Raw genomic sequence first — 15432 nt, forward strand, 5'->3', positions numbered from 1 at the left:
TACAGTGAGTATACAAAACATTAAGAAAACCTGTTCTTTTCATGACATAGACTGACCAGGTGAAAGCTATGATCCCTTATTGATGTCACTTGCTAAATCCACTTCAATCAGTGTAGATGAAGGGGAGGAGACAGGTCGAAGAAGGATTTTTAAGCCTTGAGACATGGATTGTGTATGTGTGTCATTCAGAGGGTGAATGGTCAAGATAAAAGATTGAAGTGCCTTTGACCGAGGTATGGTGGTAGGTGCCACGTGCCCCTGTTTGTGCCAAGAACTGCAACGCTGCTGGGTTTTTCATGCTCAACAGTTTCCCTTGTGTATCAAGCATGGACATCCAGCCAACTTGACACAACTGTGGGAAGCGGTGGAGTCAACATGGTCCAGCATACCTGTGCAACGCATTAGGCACCTTTGTAGAGTTCATGCCCCATAACAAATTGAGGCTGTTCTGAGGATAAAAGGAGGTGCAACTCAATATTTGGAAGGTGTTCTTAATGTTTTGTACACTCAGTGTATACTCTCCACTAATACACACACACCTGTATGTCAACAGATTTAAGAATGTTATGCAAAGCTGTGGGTCAGGGTCAAGACTGGGCTTTGGGCTTTAAAAAGAAGGCCCAATATAGCTCACCCAAGACCATTAAGACATGTAGGACAGGCCGTGTCACACGGAAAAGCGCAGAAGGAAAGGGTTGTTTCACACAGGGAAAAGGGCAGAAGGAAAGGGTTGTTTCACACAGGGAAAAGGGCAGAAGGAAAGGGTTGTTTCACACAGGGAAAAGGGCAGAAGGAAAGGGTTGTTTCACACAGGGAAAAGCGCAGAAGGAAAGGGTTGTTTCACACAGGGAAAAGGGCAGAAGGAAAGGGTTGTTTCACAGGGAAAAGGGCAGAAGGAAAGGGTTGTTTCACACAGGGAAAAGCGCAGAAGGAAAGGGTCGTTTAACACGGAAAAGGGCAGAAGGAAAGTGGTGGCATTTGATTTAAAACATTCAAAACATATCAAAGAAAAGTCTTTTTTAAACTGTCACCTTTAGCCTACCACTGAAGAAGTGTCTCTGGTGATCTGAATATTGATGCCAGCCTGTCATCTGTTCCTGGGGCACTGTCTAGCTGGGCATACTGTAACTGGGGCACTGTCTAGCTGGGCATACTGTAACTGGGGTGCTGTCTAGCTGGGCATACTGTAACTGGGGCACTGTCTAGCTGGGCATACTGTAACTGGGGTGCTGTCTAGCTGGGCATACTGTAACTGGGGTGCTGTCTAGCTGGGCATACTGTAACTGGGGCGCTGTCTGGCTGGGCATACTGTAACTAGGGCGCTGTCTAGCTGGGCATACTGTAACTGGGGCGCTGTCTGGCTGGGCATACTGTAACTAGGGCGCTGTCTGGCTGGGCATACTGTAACTAGGGCGCTGTCTAGCTGGGCATACTGTAACTGGGGCGCTGTCTGGCTGGGCATACTGTAACTAGGGCACTGTCTAGCTGGGCATACTGTAACTGGGGTGCTGTCTGGCTGGGCGTACTGTAACTAGGGCGCTGTCTAGCTGGGCATACTGTAACTGGGGCGCTGTCTGGCTGGGCGTACTGTAACTGGGGCGCTGTCTGGCTGGGCGTACTGTAACTGGGGCGCTGTCTGGCTGGGCGTACTGTAACTAGGGCGCGTCTGGCTGGGCGTACTGTAACTAGGGTGATGTCTAGCTGGGCATACTTTAACTAGGGTGCTGTCTAGCTAGGCATACTGTAACTGGGGCGCTGTCTGGCTGGGCATACTGTAACTGGGGCGCTGTCTAGCTGGGCATACTGTAACTGGGGTGCTGTCTGGCTGAGTGTACTGTAACTGGGGTGCTGTCTAGCTGGGCATACTGTAACTGGGGTGCTGTCTAGCTGGGCATACTGTAACTGGGGTGCTGTCTGGCTGAGCGTACTGTAACTGGGGTGCTGTCTAGCTGGGCATACTGTAACTGGGGCGCTGTCTGGCTGGGCGTACAGTAACTGCTTGCCGAAACCAGCATATTTATGCAGCTCTAGGCACCCCTGGCCACGCCCAGAGCTGCGGGAAGTAGGGGTGCTGAGGGGGCTGCAGCACCCCCTGAAAAATCAGAATTAAAAATGTGAATTAATAGAAACAATTATTATTTTTGGAGAAAAAAAATTCTCACAAAAGCAGTGCACTGGGCCTTTACTAGTATAAGTGGACTGATATAGACAACAAAAAATCAGCGTCTTAGCTTTGTCAAAAAAAGGTAGTTGTATAATTAGGAACAGAATCAGGATTCAATAGTTGGAATTGTAAGAGTTGTTGCCCTGCCTCTTTCTCTGTGATGTCATTCTAATGGAATCTAGAAAGAACAAAACGCTGTCCTCAAACATTTACATCAAATGGTGCAAAGTTATGGACAAAGACACAAAACATCCACATCAAATTAAATAACATGGAAAACAACCAGTTTTTGTTCACGTATTAATTTACCATCCTTACAAACCACTTAATGTGAATGTACATGACTGGTTTTAGGCTGGGTTTCTGTACAGCACTTTGATATATCAGCTAATGTAAGAAGGGCTATATAAATACATTTGATTTGATTTGATATTGTACATAGGCAGGTCATCTGGATCTATACCTGTAGACTTTCTATCAGCATGTAGAAAAACAATGACCACTACAGTAATTGACTACATTGAGACATCAAGAGGTTTGTGATGTGATGCCATGATGTGACTCAGGTGGTAGAGCATGGTGCTTGCAACACTAGGGTTGTAGGTTTGACTCCTATGCGGGACCAGTATGAAAATGTATGCACTCACTGTTGTAAGTTGCTCTGGATAAGCGTGTCTGCTAAAATGGAAAAGGAATGAATAAACCGTTTCAGCTTTCACATTGCATTTGCGAAGTATTTCAAGAAACTGGGAAACATATATTAATCCTTGTGTAGTCTTAACATTCTGTATACTCCTAAGGGTCAAAAATGACCCGCCGTCACTTAACCCCTAAAATAAAGCAGCTTAATGGAATTTTAAACCCCAAATCTATTCTGCATGAAGAAACAACCTGTCATTCATCACAAACTTTGTGAATATCTGGGTTTTCTCTCTTCACAATGCAGAAAGACTGCATTTAATCAGTGGACACCACTCGTTTTTATTACAACACACCTGTCATAGTTGTTTTCTTTACTAAAGTAGAGGTTTATTATTATTGTTATTGCTAACGGTACTGCATAGGTGTAAAATTCATTTTTTAGCAAGAGATAGCACTTGTATAGCCTAAGAAAGTAGCAGAAATGTGCAGAAAGTAGTTTTGAATGCATTTTATTGAAGGGAAACAATAAGTCTTGCATTTTTTTGTCAACATAGTGATATATTCTTATATACTGTACAATGAAGAATTCGACTACAAAATACTAGTCTTCTCCCATTTTTTTAACCATTGCCCCCACCCACAAGGTGTATAAACAACAACAATAAATAAATAAGAATAAAATAAGATAATAGATACAAAACAAAAGGGTGAAGAACATAAATCAATCATCTCTAATTGGCACATGCAGGACAGTATGCAAGTGTGTGTGCATGGACTTTGCAGATGTACACTGCTCAAAAAAATAAAGGGAACACTAAAATAACACATCCTAGATCTGAATGAAAGAAATAATCTTATTAAATACTTTTATCTTTACATAGTTGAATGTGCTGACAACAAAATCACACAAAAATAATCAATGGAAATCCAATTGGTCAACCCATGGAGGTCTGGATTTGGAGTCACACTCAAAATTAAAGTGGAAAACCACACTACAGGCTGATCCAACTTTGATGTAATGTCCTTAAAACAAGTCAAAATGAGGCTCAGTAGTGTGTGTGGCCTCCACGTGCCTGTATGACCTCCCTACAACGCCTGGGCATGCTCCTGATGAGGTGGCGGATGGTCTCCTGAGGGATCTCCTCCCAGACCTGGACTAAAGCATCCGCCAACTCCTGGACAGTCTGTGGTGCAACGTGGCGTTGGTGGATGGAGCAAGACATGATGTCCCAGATGTGCTCAATTGGATTCAGGTCTGGGGAACGGGCGGGCCAGTCCATAGCATCAATGCCTTCCTCTTGCAGGAACTGCTGACACACTCCAGCCACATGAGGTCTAGCATTGTCTTGCATTAGGAGGAACCCAGGGCCAACCGCACCAGCATATGGTCTCACAAGGGGTCTGAGGATCTCATCTCGGTACCTAATGGCAGTCAGGCTACCTCTGGTGAGCACATGGAGGGCTGTGTGGCCCCCCAAAGAAATGCCACCCCACACCATGACTGACCCACCGCCAAACCGGTCATGCTGGAGGATGTTGCAGGCAGCAGAACGTTCACCGCATCTCCAGACTGTCACGTCTGTCACATGTGCTCAGTGTGAACCTGCTTTCATCTGTGAAGAGCACAGGGCGCCAGTGGCGAATTTGCCAACCTTGGTGTTCTCTGGCAAATGCCAAACGTCCTGCACGGTGTTGGGCTGTAAGCACAACCCCCACCTGTGGACGTCGGGCCCTCTTACCACCCTCATGGAGTCTGTTTCTCACCGTTTGAGCAGACACATGCACATTTGTGGCCTGCTGGAGGTCATTTTGCAGGGCTCTGGTAGTGCTCCTCCTTGCACAAAGGCGGAGGTAGCGGTCCTGCTGCTGGGTTGTTGCCCTCCTACGGCCTCCTCCACGTCTCCTGATGTACTGGCCTGTCTCCTGGTAGCGCCTCCATGCTCTGAACACTACGCTGACAGACACAGCAAACCTTCTTGCCACAGCTCGCATTGATGTGCCATCCCGGATGAGCTGCACTACCTGAGCCACTTGTGTGGGTTGTAGACTCCGTCTCATGTTACCACTACAGTGAAAGCACCGCCAGCATTCAAAAGTGACCAAAACATCAGCCAGGGAGCATAGGAACTGAGAAGTGGTCTGTGGTCACCACCTGCAGAACCACTCCTTTATTGGGGGTGTCTTGCTAATTGCCTATAATTTCCACCTGTTGTCTATTCCATTTGCACAACAGCATGTGAAATGTATTGTCAATCAGTGTTGCTTCCTAACTGGACAGTTTGATTTCACAGAAGTGTGATTGACTTGGAGTTACATTGTGTTGTTTAAGTGTTCCCTTTATTTTTTTAAGCAGTATATTTCTCACATGTGCAGCACATAGTATTTGTTTTACAGTCCTTCTTTGCGGGGCAGAATTGGCATCTCCTCCTCTTGCCTGCCCCAGCTGCAGCCTCAGGTGGATCAGGACAAGATTCAGCTGAACAGCTTTCACAAGTGCTGCAGAGGCTGCTGTGCGGGGGAGGCGCTCCCTTCTTTGAATGTGTGGGGTTACAAGTGCCTTTCCCAGCTGCTCCAGGAACACCCTCATCTTGTTCCGCTTTTCAGGCATCCAGGTAGGGTTGATCTTGTTCCATATCACAAAGGCATTGTATGAGGACACATCAATGATGTTATGGAAGATGACCAGGGGCCAGCGGGCAGTCATCCTCCTGCAGCTGTAAGTTCCAATCACCTTGTCCAGGTTGTCCACACCTCCTTTGTTGTGGTTGTAGTCCAGGATAATGACTGGCTTCCTGTCCTCACGATCACTGATCTTAGCCGTTTTGTGCAGTGTGCTCAGGAGGACCACATTCTTGTTCCTCTTTGGGAGGTAAGAAACTAGAGTGGCGGTGGGGGTGAAGGCAAACTTTGATGAGAAGGCCTCTCTCCCCCTTGTTGCGAGGAGTGCAAGGGGGAGATCAGGCTTGTTCTTTCTAACTGTGTCAACCATGGGGATCTTCCTCTTCAGGAGCTGCTGGCTGAGTTCAATCAGTAGCACACTTAATCTCAATTTCTCAATATGTGTGTGTGTGTGTGTGTGTGTGTGTGTGTGTGTGTGTGTGTGTGTGTGTGTGTGTGTGTGTGTGTGTGTGTGTGTGTGTGTGTGTGTGTGTGTGTGTGTGTGTGTGTGTGTGGTTTTGTGTGTGGTTTTGTGATGTATGAATTAGTTTATAACTGCCGGGTCAAAAAGAAAGTCGCACACTCCATATATAAACTCCCAGCAATTGAATGGGTATTTACCAATGTTTGGGCATCACGGTGCCTTCCTCAGGGTGAAATGACCCTAAGACAATCTTTATACCCTGGTGGTGTCCAGCTTTAATGGATAAGGAGTTCACCCTTAGGAAAAGTCATCAAATTTCAAGAAAAAATTTGTTTTTTTCTTTTCTTTTTTACCCTTAAAACAACACAAGAGTTAAGCAATCATTTTTTATATTTCACAAGTATTATCAGATTAACTGTTTTGTACAGATAATTATCAGACTCAAGTTACAAATGCTGGTAAACACTCAAATACATTTAGTTAAATGTTATTCACTAAAGGATTGCACTGGACCTTCACTAGTTCAGTATCAGCGGACCAGTATTGATGTCTTCAGTGCAGCCAAAAATATGCATTCATTCTGCATCCCTTAAACTACTTCCCGCGGCTAACCCCACGCCGATGCATTATTAACACACACAGACACACCTGCGCCCCTCCGGTCGGCCGTTAGTGGGCCAGCCCAGACCTGGCTGTGGTGTCGTAAGCAGCGCGAGCTGCAGTAGACTATAAAGCTACTGCTGATCTAGCTGGGTGACTGTCGTCGTCCTCCAGAGCGCACAAAGCACGCAGTAGCCTAGTCATATTTCACCGGCGGATAACGGACACGGGACAGGACACTCCTCGTCACAATGTGAGTTCTCATACTGCATGTTTGCTGCTGTTTAGTGGACTATGTTGGGCAAGTGCGTTTTCATTATTGCATATTGTTTTCTTAAAGCAAATGGGACCATTTTTGTTAGGTTTATTTGTTTTACTTCAACGTGTGTGTGGGACGAGAGTAATTCTATGGGTAAGGTTTTTGAAATCATTTTTGTAGTTGTATAACAAAATAGGAGAAAGAAAGTGTAAAGTGGGTGTGACATTGACCTGAGCAGCAAAATGACGCATTGCTTGCGCATCTCACGGAGAGAGAGCGGTAGAAAGAGAGCGAGAGAGAGACAGAGGGTGGGAGAGTCTGTTTCTGAGCCACCCCCTCTCATGTTTCGGTCCGCTGCATCAATATTAACCGGGTCCTGGCGGAGGAAAGGCAAGCACAGTGTGTCTTCCGCATTGAAACGCCACCGTTGGCTCGCTTCCAACCGTTAAATAACGGCTGTTAGCTGAGTTGAGTAACGGGATTGTTTCTGCCCTGCAGTAGGTCAGTGGTTGATAAGGATCTAGTTAAGACCATTGGCATCATTATCTTTTCCACCGTGACCTCAGATCGCCTGTCCTGCTGCTGATGCTGGGACTAGTGCAGAGAGAGTATGACGATGCAGCAAAATCTCTCTCCCTATTTATCTCTCTCTCTTTCTCTCTCACACACCCCTCCCTGCTCTCTCTCTCCCTCTCAGAGGATAATGTGCCCCATTGTACCTCTGCAGAAAACACCATCACACACACGCACACGCACACACACCATCACACACACAACACACACACACCAACACACACACACCATCACACACACACCAACACACACACACCATCACACACACACAACACACACACCATCACACACACACACCACTAGACAGTGGATATGAACATGTGTGTGTGTGTGTGTGTGTGTGTGTGTGTGTGTGTGTGTGTGTGTGTGTGTGTGTGTGTGTGTGTGTGTGTGTGTGTGTGTGTGTGTGTGTGTGTGTGTGTGTGTGTGTGTGTGTGTGTGTGTGTGTGTGTGTGTGTGTCCTCAGGGAGTTGTTCCCAGGGCTGGTGGTGCTGGTGGCTCTAATGGTTTCAGTTGAAGGCGGCGTCGGGTAAGACAATCTCTCATTTTCAATGACACACCTTTACTGTGTGTGTGTGTGTTAATAGTGTCTCATTGTATCTTCTGTCCTCTAGCCCCAGCAACAACTCCAGTTTCTGCTCCGAGTCAAAGGAATGTCTGGAGTATGAGCTGGTGTGCAAAACAGATGAATATGAGGCGAGTGGACACACACACCATCACACGCACCATCACACACACACACACACCCATCACACACACATGCACACACATACACACACCATCACATACACACACACCCACCATCTCACACACACACACACACACACACACACACACACACACACACACACACACACACAGAGATAGACGGACACCTGCACCTACATGTTAAAAACGTCTCCTTCAATAATATTTGTGTGTGTGTTTGTCAGGTCCGTCACTACAGTCCTACTCGTTGGGTGTCTACGGATGCGGAGGCCTACTTCATGGGGGTGGGAGCAGCCATGGCCTTCAGGAGACTGTTCCAGTACATCACTGGAGACAACAACAGAGGTAAGAGACTGTTCCAGTACATCACTGGAGACAACAACAGAGGTAAGAGACTGTTCCAGTACATCACTGGAGACAACAACAGAGGTAAGAGAGAGAGTGTTTAGTCCTGTGTGTCTGAATTTACCCATTCTAGGACATTGTACCTCTACACAATGCACTGTGTGTCTGAATACTATACACCTCTAAATGGATATGTGTGTACATCTGTGTGGACATGTCTGCGTGTCTGCGTGTGGACATGTCTGTGTGTCTGCGTGTGGACATGTCTGCGTGTCTGCGTGTCTGCGTGTGGACATGTCTGCGTGTCTGCGTGTCTGTGTGTCTCTGTGTCTGCGTGTGGACATGTCTGCGTGTCTGCGTGTCTGCATGTCTGCGTGTGGACATGTCTGCGTGTCTGCGTGTGGACATGTCTGCGTGTGGACATGTCTGCGTGTCTGTGTGTCTGCGTGTGGACATGTCTGCGTGTGGACATGTCTGCGTGTCTGCGTGTCTGCGTGTGAACATGTCTGCGTGTCCCACAGGTCTCCAGATGGAGATGACTGCCCCAGTCCTGGTGAGGATCCCTGAGGAGACCAGGATGTGGGAACCAGCCATCTACACCCTTAGTTTCCTGCTTCCAGCAGCCTATCAGGAGAGGCCTCCCACACCCACAAATGACAAGGTGAGTCTGGCTGGTCAACCCTCCAATCAGAAACAGGTGGAACGAACACATCACACAGTTAATATTATGATGTTTGCCATTTTAGCAGAGGTGTTTATCCAGTAGTAGTGTATTACAGTAGTAGTGAGTGTGTGTATATTTATATATATTTCTAGCATGTGAGTGTGTGCGACCCCCTGCGGGATTTGAACCCAGGAACTTGGCGTTCCTAGCGTTACACTACGCAGGTATACACAGTGATGTTCTCAACAGATGATGAATCAAGATGTTCTCTTCTGCTGTACAGTAGACAGCTATGGAGCTGGGACCGGTCTGCAGTGCTACAAAAGTATGTGGACACCCCTTCAAATTAGTCGATTCGGCTGTTTCAGCCACACCCGTTGCTGACAGGTGTATAAAATCGAGCACACAGCCATGCGATGTCCATACACAAACATTGGCGGTAGAATGGCCCGTACTGACGAGCTCAGTGACTTTCAACGTGGCACCGTCATAGGAGTCAATTCGTCAAATTTCTGCCCTGCTAGAGCTGCCACGGTCAACTGGAAGTGCTGTTATTGTGAAGTGGAAACGTCTAGGAGCAAAAACGGCAAAGCTGCGAAGTGGTAGACCACACAAGCTCACAGAACGGGACCACCGAGTGCTGAAGCGTGGAAAAATTATCTGTCCTCAGTTGCAACACTCACTACTGAGTTACAAACTGCCTCTGGAAGCAACGTCAGCACAAGGGGCATTGTTCATTGGGAGCTTCATGAAATGGGTTTCCATGGCTGAGCAGCTGCACACAAGCCTAACATCACCATGTGCAATGCCAAGCGTCGACTGGAGTGGTGTGCATATAAATACATATGTATATATTCTTATTCCATCCCTTTAGATGTGTGTGTATTAGGTATTGTTGTGGAATTGTTAGATATTACTTATTAGATATTGCTGCACTGTCGGAACTAGAAGCATAAGCATTCCGCTACACCCGCAATAACATCTGCTAACCATGTGTATGTGACCAATAAAATTCAATTTGATTTGTAAAGCTCGCCATCATTGGACTCTGGAGCAGTGGAAACGCATTCTCTGGAGTGATGAATCATGCTTCACCATCTGGCAGTCTGACGGACAAATCTGGGTTTGGCGGTTCCCATGAATACGCTACCTGCCCCTATGCATAGCGCCAACTGTAAAGTTTGGTGGAGGAGGAATAAGGGTTTGGGGCTGTTTTTTGTGGTTCGGGCTAGGCCCCTTTGTTCCAGTGAAGGGAAATGTTAATGCTACAGCATACAATGACATTCTAGACTATTCTGTGTTTCCAACTTTGTGGCAACAGTTTGGGGAAGGCCCTTTCCTGTTTCAGCATGACAATGCCCCTGTGCACAAGCGAGGGCCATAGAGATCGATGTGGAAGAACTTGACTGGCCTGCACAGAGCCCTGACCTCAACCCCATCGGACACCTTTGGGATGAATTGGAATGCCGACTGTGAGCCAGGCCTAGTCGCCCAACATCAGTACCCGACCTCACTAATACTCTTGTGGTTGAATGGAAGCAAGTCCCCGCAATGTTCCAACATCTAGTGGAAAGCCTTCCCAGAAGAGTGGAGGCTGTTATAGCAGCAAAGGGGGGGACCAACTTCATATTAATGCCCATAATTTTGGAATGAGATGTTACATACAAAATATTTAAGTGCCTTTGAACAGGGTATGGTAGTAGGTGCCAGGCACACCGGTTTGTGTCAAGAACTGCAACGCTGCTGGGTTTTTCACGCTCAACAGTTTCCCGTGTGTATCAAGCATGGGAAGTATTGGAATCATCATAGGCCAGCATCCCTGTGGAACGCTTTTGACACTTTGTAGAGTCCATGCCCCAACAAATTGTGGCTGTTCTGAGGGAAAAATGGGTGGAGATATTGTTCTATGATCTATAAATCTGTGGGGATAATGCTCTATGATCTATATATCTGTGGAGATAATGATCTATATATCTGTGGGGATAATGTTCTATGATCTATATATCTGTGGGGATAATGATCTATCTGTCTGTGGTGATAATGTTCTATGACCTATATATCTGTGGGGATATTGTTCTATGATCTATATATCTGTGGGGATAATGTTCTATGATCTCTATATCTGTGGGCATAATGTTCTATGATCTATATATCTGTGGGGATATTGTGCTATGATCTATATATCTGTGAGGATAATGCTCTATGATATATATATATCTGTGGGGATAATGATCTATATATCTGTGGGGATAATGCTCTACGATCTATATATCTGTGGGGATAATGCTCTATGGTTCTGGAGTTATTTCTATCAGAGGGGATAATGACTTGAATTCTAAGGAATTGTGCCATGTCATTATGTCTGTGGGAACTAATCTAGGCCGGATGTTATCAGTGATGTTATAATGTGTTATTGTTGTTGGGATGTTTCTCTCTAGCTCTACTTTACTGAGATGCCCTCTATGGATGTGTACGTGCGTAGCTACGGAGGCTGGATGTTATCAGTGACCTCCAGGCTTCATGCTCACCTACTGACCAAGGAGCTGGTCAGAGTCCAGGCTGACTACAACCACACCTACCACTATGGAGTGGGTTACGACAGGTAGGCCTGGACACACACATATGCACAAACACATTTTTGCATGTACACACACACACACAAACTAATCTCAGATACACACACACGCACACACACACAAACTAATCTCAGATACACAAACACACACACAGACTAATCTCAGATACACACACACACACTATGATCTCATAAATACACATACACACCCCTCTCTCTCTCCCTCTTAGTATTCATTCTGTCCTGTGTTTCTGTCTCTGTCTGTCTCTATCTATCCCAATTGCTATATGAACTCTCTCTCTCTGTCTCGCTCTCTGTGTCTGTGTCTGTGTCTGTGTCTGTGTGTGTGTGTGTGTGTGTGTGTGTGTGTGTGTTGATTCTTTCCTGTGTTTCTCTCCAGTCCTCTGAAGCTGCTGAACAGACACAATGAGGTGTGGTACGTAGCTGAGGGAGAGGCCGTCTGCTCTGACCCCCAGGAACCAACCCCACCACACACACCTACCCCCACACACACACCCAACGCCACACCCAACGCCACACACACACCCAACACCTCACACACACCCAATGCCACACACATCCCCTCCAGCACCATCGCTGACTCCCCCTCAGATCTCCCAGCCAACCGGCCACCCACCCCCTCCCAGGCCCCCGAGGTGACCCCCTCTCAGGGCCCGGTGGTCGGGGAGAGCCCCTCGGCCAACAGCTCTGACCCCCAGGTGGACGGCCCCTGGAACAACACTGTCGAGGCCTCCCTGGAGGACACCCCTTCTGATAACTCTGTAGCCGACCCCACTGACCTCAACCTGGCCTAGCCCTGGAATATTATATATGACCCTGAACAGTAGAGGGGTACGGAGGGCTGCTGTGGTGATTGAGCTCCTTCAGTTAGATGTCCATTTGGGATTGGGCCCTTGCCTCAGTATTTACTGTAATACACCACCGCCCCCTACTGGTGTCATATTGTTACTACACATATTAGCTTTATTCACCTGCCGCTCACCTGCTCTCCATGTTACCACGCTGACCTGTTATCCATGTTACCACACTGATCTGTTATCCATGTTACCACACTGATCTGTTATCCATGTTACCACACTGACCTGTTATCCATGTTACCACACTGACCTGTTATCCATGTTACCACACTGATCTGTTATCCACGTTACCACACTGATCTGTTATCCACGTTACCACACTGATCTGTTATCCACGTTACCACACTGACCTGTTATCCACGTTACCACACTGACCTGTTATCCACGTTACCACACTGACCTGTTATCCACGTTACCACACTGACCTGTTATCCACGTTACCACACTGACCTGTTATCCACGTTACCACACTGACCTGTTATCCACATTACCACACTGACCTGTTATCCACGTTACCACACTGACCTGTTATCCATGTTACCACACTGACCTGTTATCCATGTATCATATCAATTAATTAATCAATCGACCAATCAACAACAGACTTGGAGCTGCTTACCATATCCCTCTTTCCATAATGAATGTCAGCCCTACATAACAACTGTGTTGGTTTGAGTCAGCCCTACATAACAACTGTGTTGGTTTGAGTCAGCCCTACATAACAACTGTGTTGGTTTGAGTCAGCCCTACATAACAACTGTGTTGGTTTGAGTCAGCCCTACATAACAACTGTGTTGGTTTGAGTCAGCCCTACATAACAACTGTGTTGGTTTGAGTCAGCCCTACATAACAACTGTGTTGGCTTGAGTCAGCCCTACATAACAACTGTGTTGGTTTGACTCAGCCCTACATCACAACTGTGTTGGTTTGAGTCAGCCCTACGTAACAACTCAAGATCTAACCCTGGCCAATGGCAGCGCTGTAGATCTAAGCCTGACCAATGGGAGCGCTGTAGATCTAACCCTGGCCAATGGCAGCGCTGTAGATCTCACCCTGGCCAATGGCAGTGCTGTAGATCTAACCCTGACCAATGGCAGCGCTGTAGATCTAACCCTGGCCAATGGCAGTGCTGTAGATCTCACCCTGGCCAATAGCAGTGCTGTAGATCTAACCCTGACCAATGGGAGCGCTGTAGATCTAACCCTGGCCAATGGCAGCGCTGTAGATCTCACCCTGGCCAATGGCAGCGCTGTAGCTCTAACCCTGACCAATGGCAGCGCTGTAGATCTAACCCTGGCCAATGGCAGTGCTGTAGATCTCACCCTGGCCAATGGCAGCGCTGTAGATCTAACCCTGGCCAATGGCAGTGCTGTAGATCTCACCCTGGCCAATGGCAGTGCTGTAGATCTCACCCTGGCCAATGGCAGTGCTGTAGATCTCACCCTGGCCAATGGCAGCGCTGTAGCAGTATGGTAATTTTATTCTCCTTTATCATTATTCATTGTTTACAGAGAAACAGTTTTATTTCTGTCACACTGACTAGAAGGTTCTCCACTCATTGTCATCTCCGTTGTGTATTTATTTGTCATTATTTATAAATGTATTTTGTGTAGTTTGCGAGCAGCCTTTACATTCAGCTTGATATCAGTCGGTAGTGTATAATTACTCACCATGTTGTCTGTATGACTCTATGGTGTGTGTGAAAATGCTTAACTTGTATCATTAGTAAAATAGTCGAAATGTAACAATTTAAAAGTGATAGACTGATGTTTCATCTGTAATGTACCTGAGAGGGTTTCTGTTAGTCTGGTTGTAATACCTGTCAAGTCCTGAGGATGGCGAAATAAACCACTAAAACAAACGTACTGAGTCAGAATTATTACTGTGTGGATTTGGACTTCACTAAACCAGGGTTCATATATTTATATGGCTTCAACACCCTTTGAATGGAGATTGGTGTTTCTTCCAGGACTAGGTTTAATGTGTGTCTGGGACACCAGTTTCCAAATGTAAAGTCACAGATCCAGGCTGCATCACATCCGGCCGTGATTGGGAGTCCCATCGGGCGGCGCACAATTGGCCCAGCGTTGTCCGGGTTTGGCCGAGGTAGGCCGTCGTTGTGAATAAGAATTTGTTCTTAACTGACTTGCCTAGTTAAATCAAAATAAAAGATCAGGAGGGAGCATATAGACTGAGGTCAGTTGCTGTTCATTCAACCACATTTTGACTCAATTAACCCTAGTCAGGATTAAACCTACTCCTGGATTAATCTAATCTGTGAAAACAGCCCACAAAGCTAGTTTCTCAGCCCCAGATTACGCCTCTACTCCTGGGCTTCATGAAGCGTGTCAGAGTGCTGATCTAGGATCCAGGGGCGAAAATCTGATATCAACTTTGGAGGGGACAATTACATGAAATTTTCTCAAGAGCAATTCCAGAGGGGGACACCAAAAGTAGTGCTGTAACACATAGCCTACATTGTAATATGGTAAATGTATATTGAGGAACCAAAGAAATAAGGTGTTTGCCGTACTCCTAACTACACAACTAATCACAACAGCAATACCATTGCCTTTAACAAATCTTAGTTCAGTCACCAGTTTAAGTTGAGAGTGGGGGTATCCATGGCATTTTCCAATTATGCTCCTATTTTACAAGTAAAAAAAATTGAGAACATTTCATAATGTTGCCAAACAAAGACTCAACAAACTTACCTGAGACTCCCTGTCTCTGCCAGTCTGTCCCTGCATATCTGTCCCCAACTCTGCTGTCTGTGTGCCATCTGTTGCCTGCTCTGCCTAATGACATCATTGTGAAACATTTCCATTAGGATTTCATTTCTTTCTTATGAACATTTTATCAACTAGACTTTGAGATATTAGGCTACTAGGGTTCTTACTTTGCGTTTTGGTGTACTGAAAAATACTCTGATGTCCGTCTTT

The 15432-nt window shown here is 46.3% G+C and overlaps 1 protein-coding gene across 1 annotated transcript; it reads left to right on the plus strand.

Annotated features, from left to right (window-relative positions):
- Positions 1–6458: 6458 nt before the first annotated feature.
- LOC106594696 (heme-binding protein 1) lies at positions 6459–14351 on the plus strand. The gene is made up of 7 exons (XM_045710019.1): positions 6459–6741; positions 7787–7849; positions 7935–8016; positions 8253–8373; positions 8895–9034; positions 11476–11639; positions 12013–14351. Coding segments are annotated over exons 1-7 (987 nt in total). The 5' UTR covers positions 6459–6739; the 3' UTR covers positions 12428–14351.
- The last annotated feature ends 1081 nt before the right edge of the window (positions 14352–15432 follow it).

The sequence above is a fragment of the Salmo salar genome, chromosome ssa02 (assembly GCF_905237065.1).
Source record: "Salmo salar chromosome ssa02, Ssal_v3.1, whole genome shotgun sequence".
Classification (NCBI taxonomy): Eukaryota; Metazoa; Chordata; class Actinopteri; order Salmoniformes; family Salmonidae; genus Salmo; species Salmo salar.

Bases quoted from the DNA above. Each gene is read 5' to 3' on its own strand.
- LOC106594696 (XM_045710019.1), top strand. The intron at 8,374-8,894 runs GTAAGAGACTGT...CGTGTCCCACAG, and splicing joins CACTGGAGACAACAACAGAG to GTCTCCAGATGGAGATGACT. The intron at 11,640-12,012 runs GTAGGCCTGGAC...GTTTCTCTCCAG, and splicing joins TATGGAGTGGGTTACGACAG to TCCTCTGAAGCTGCTGAACA.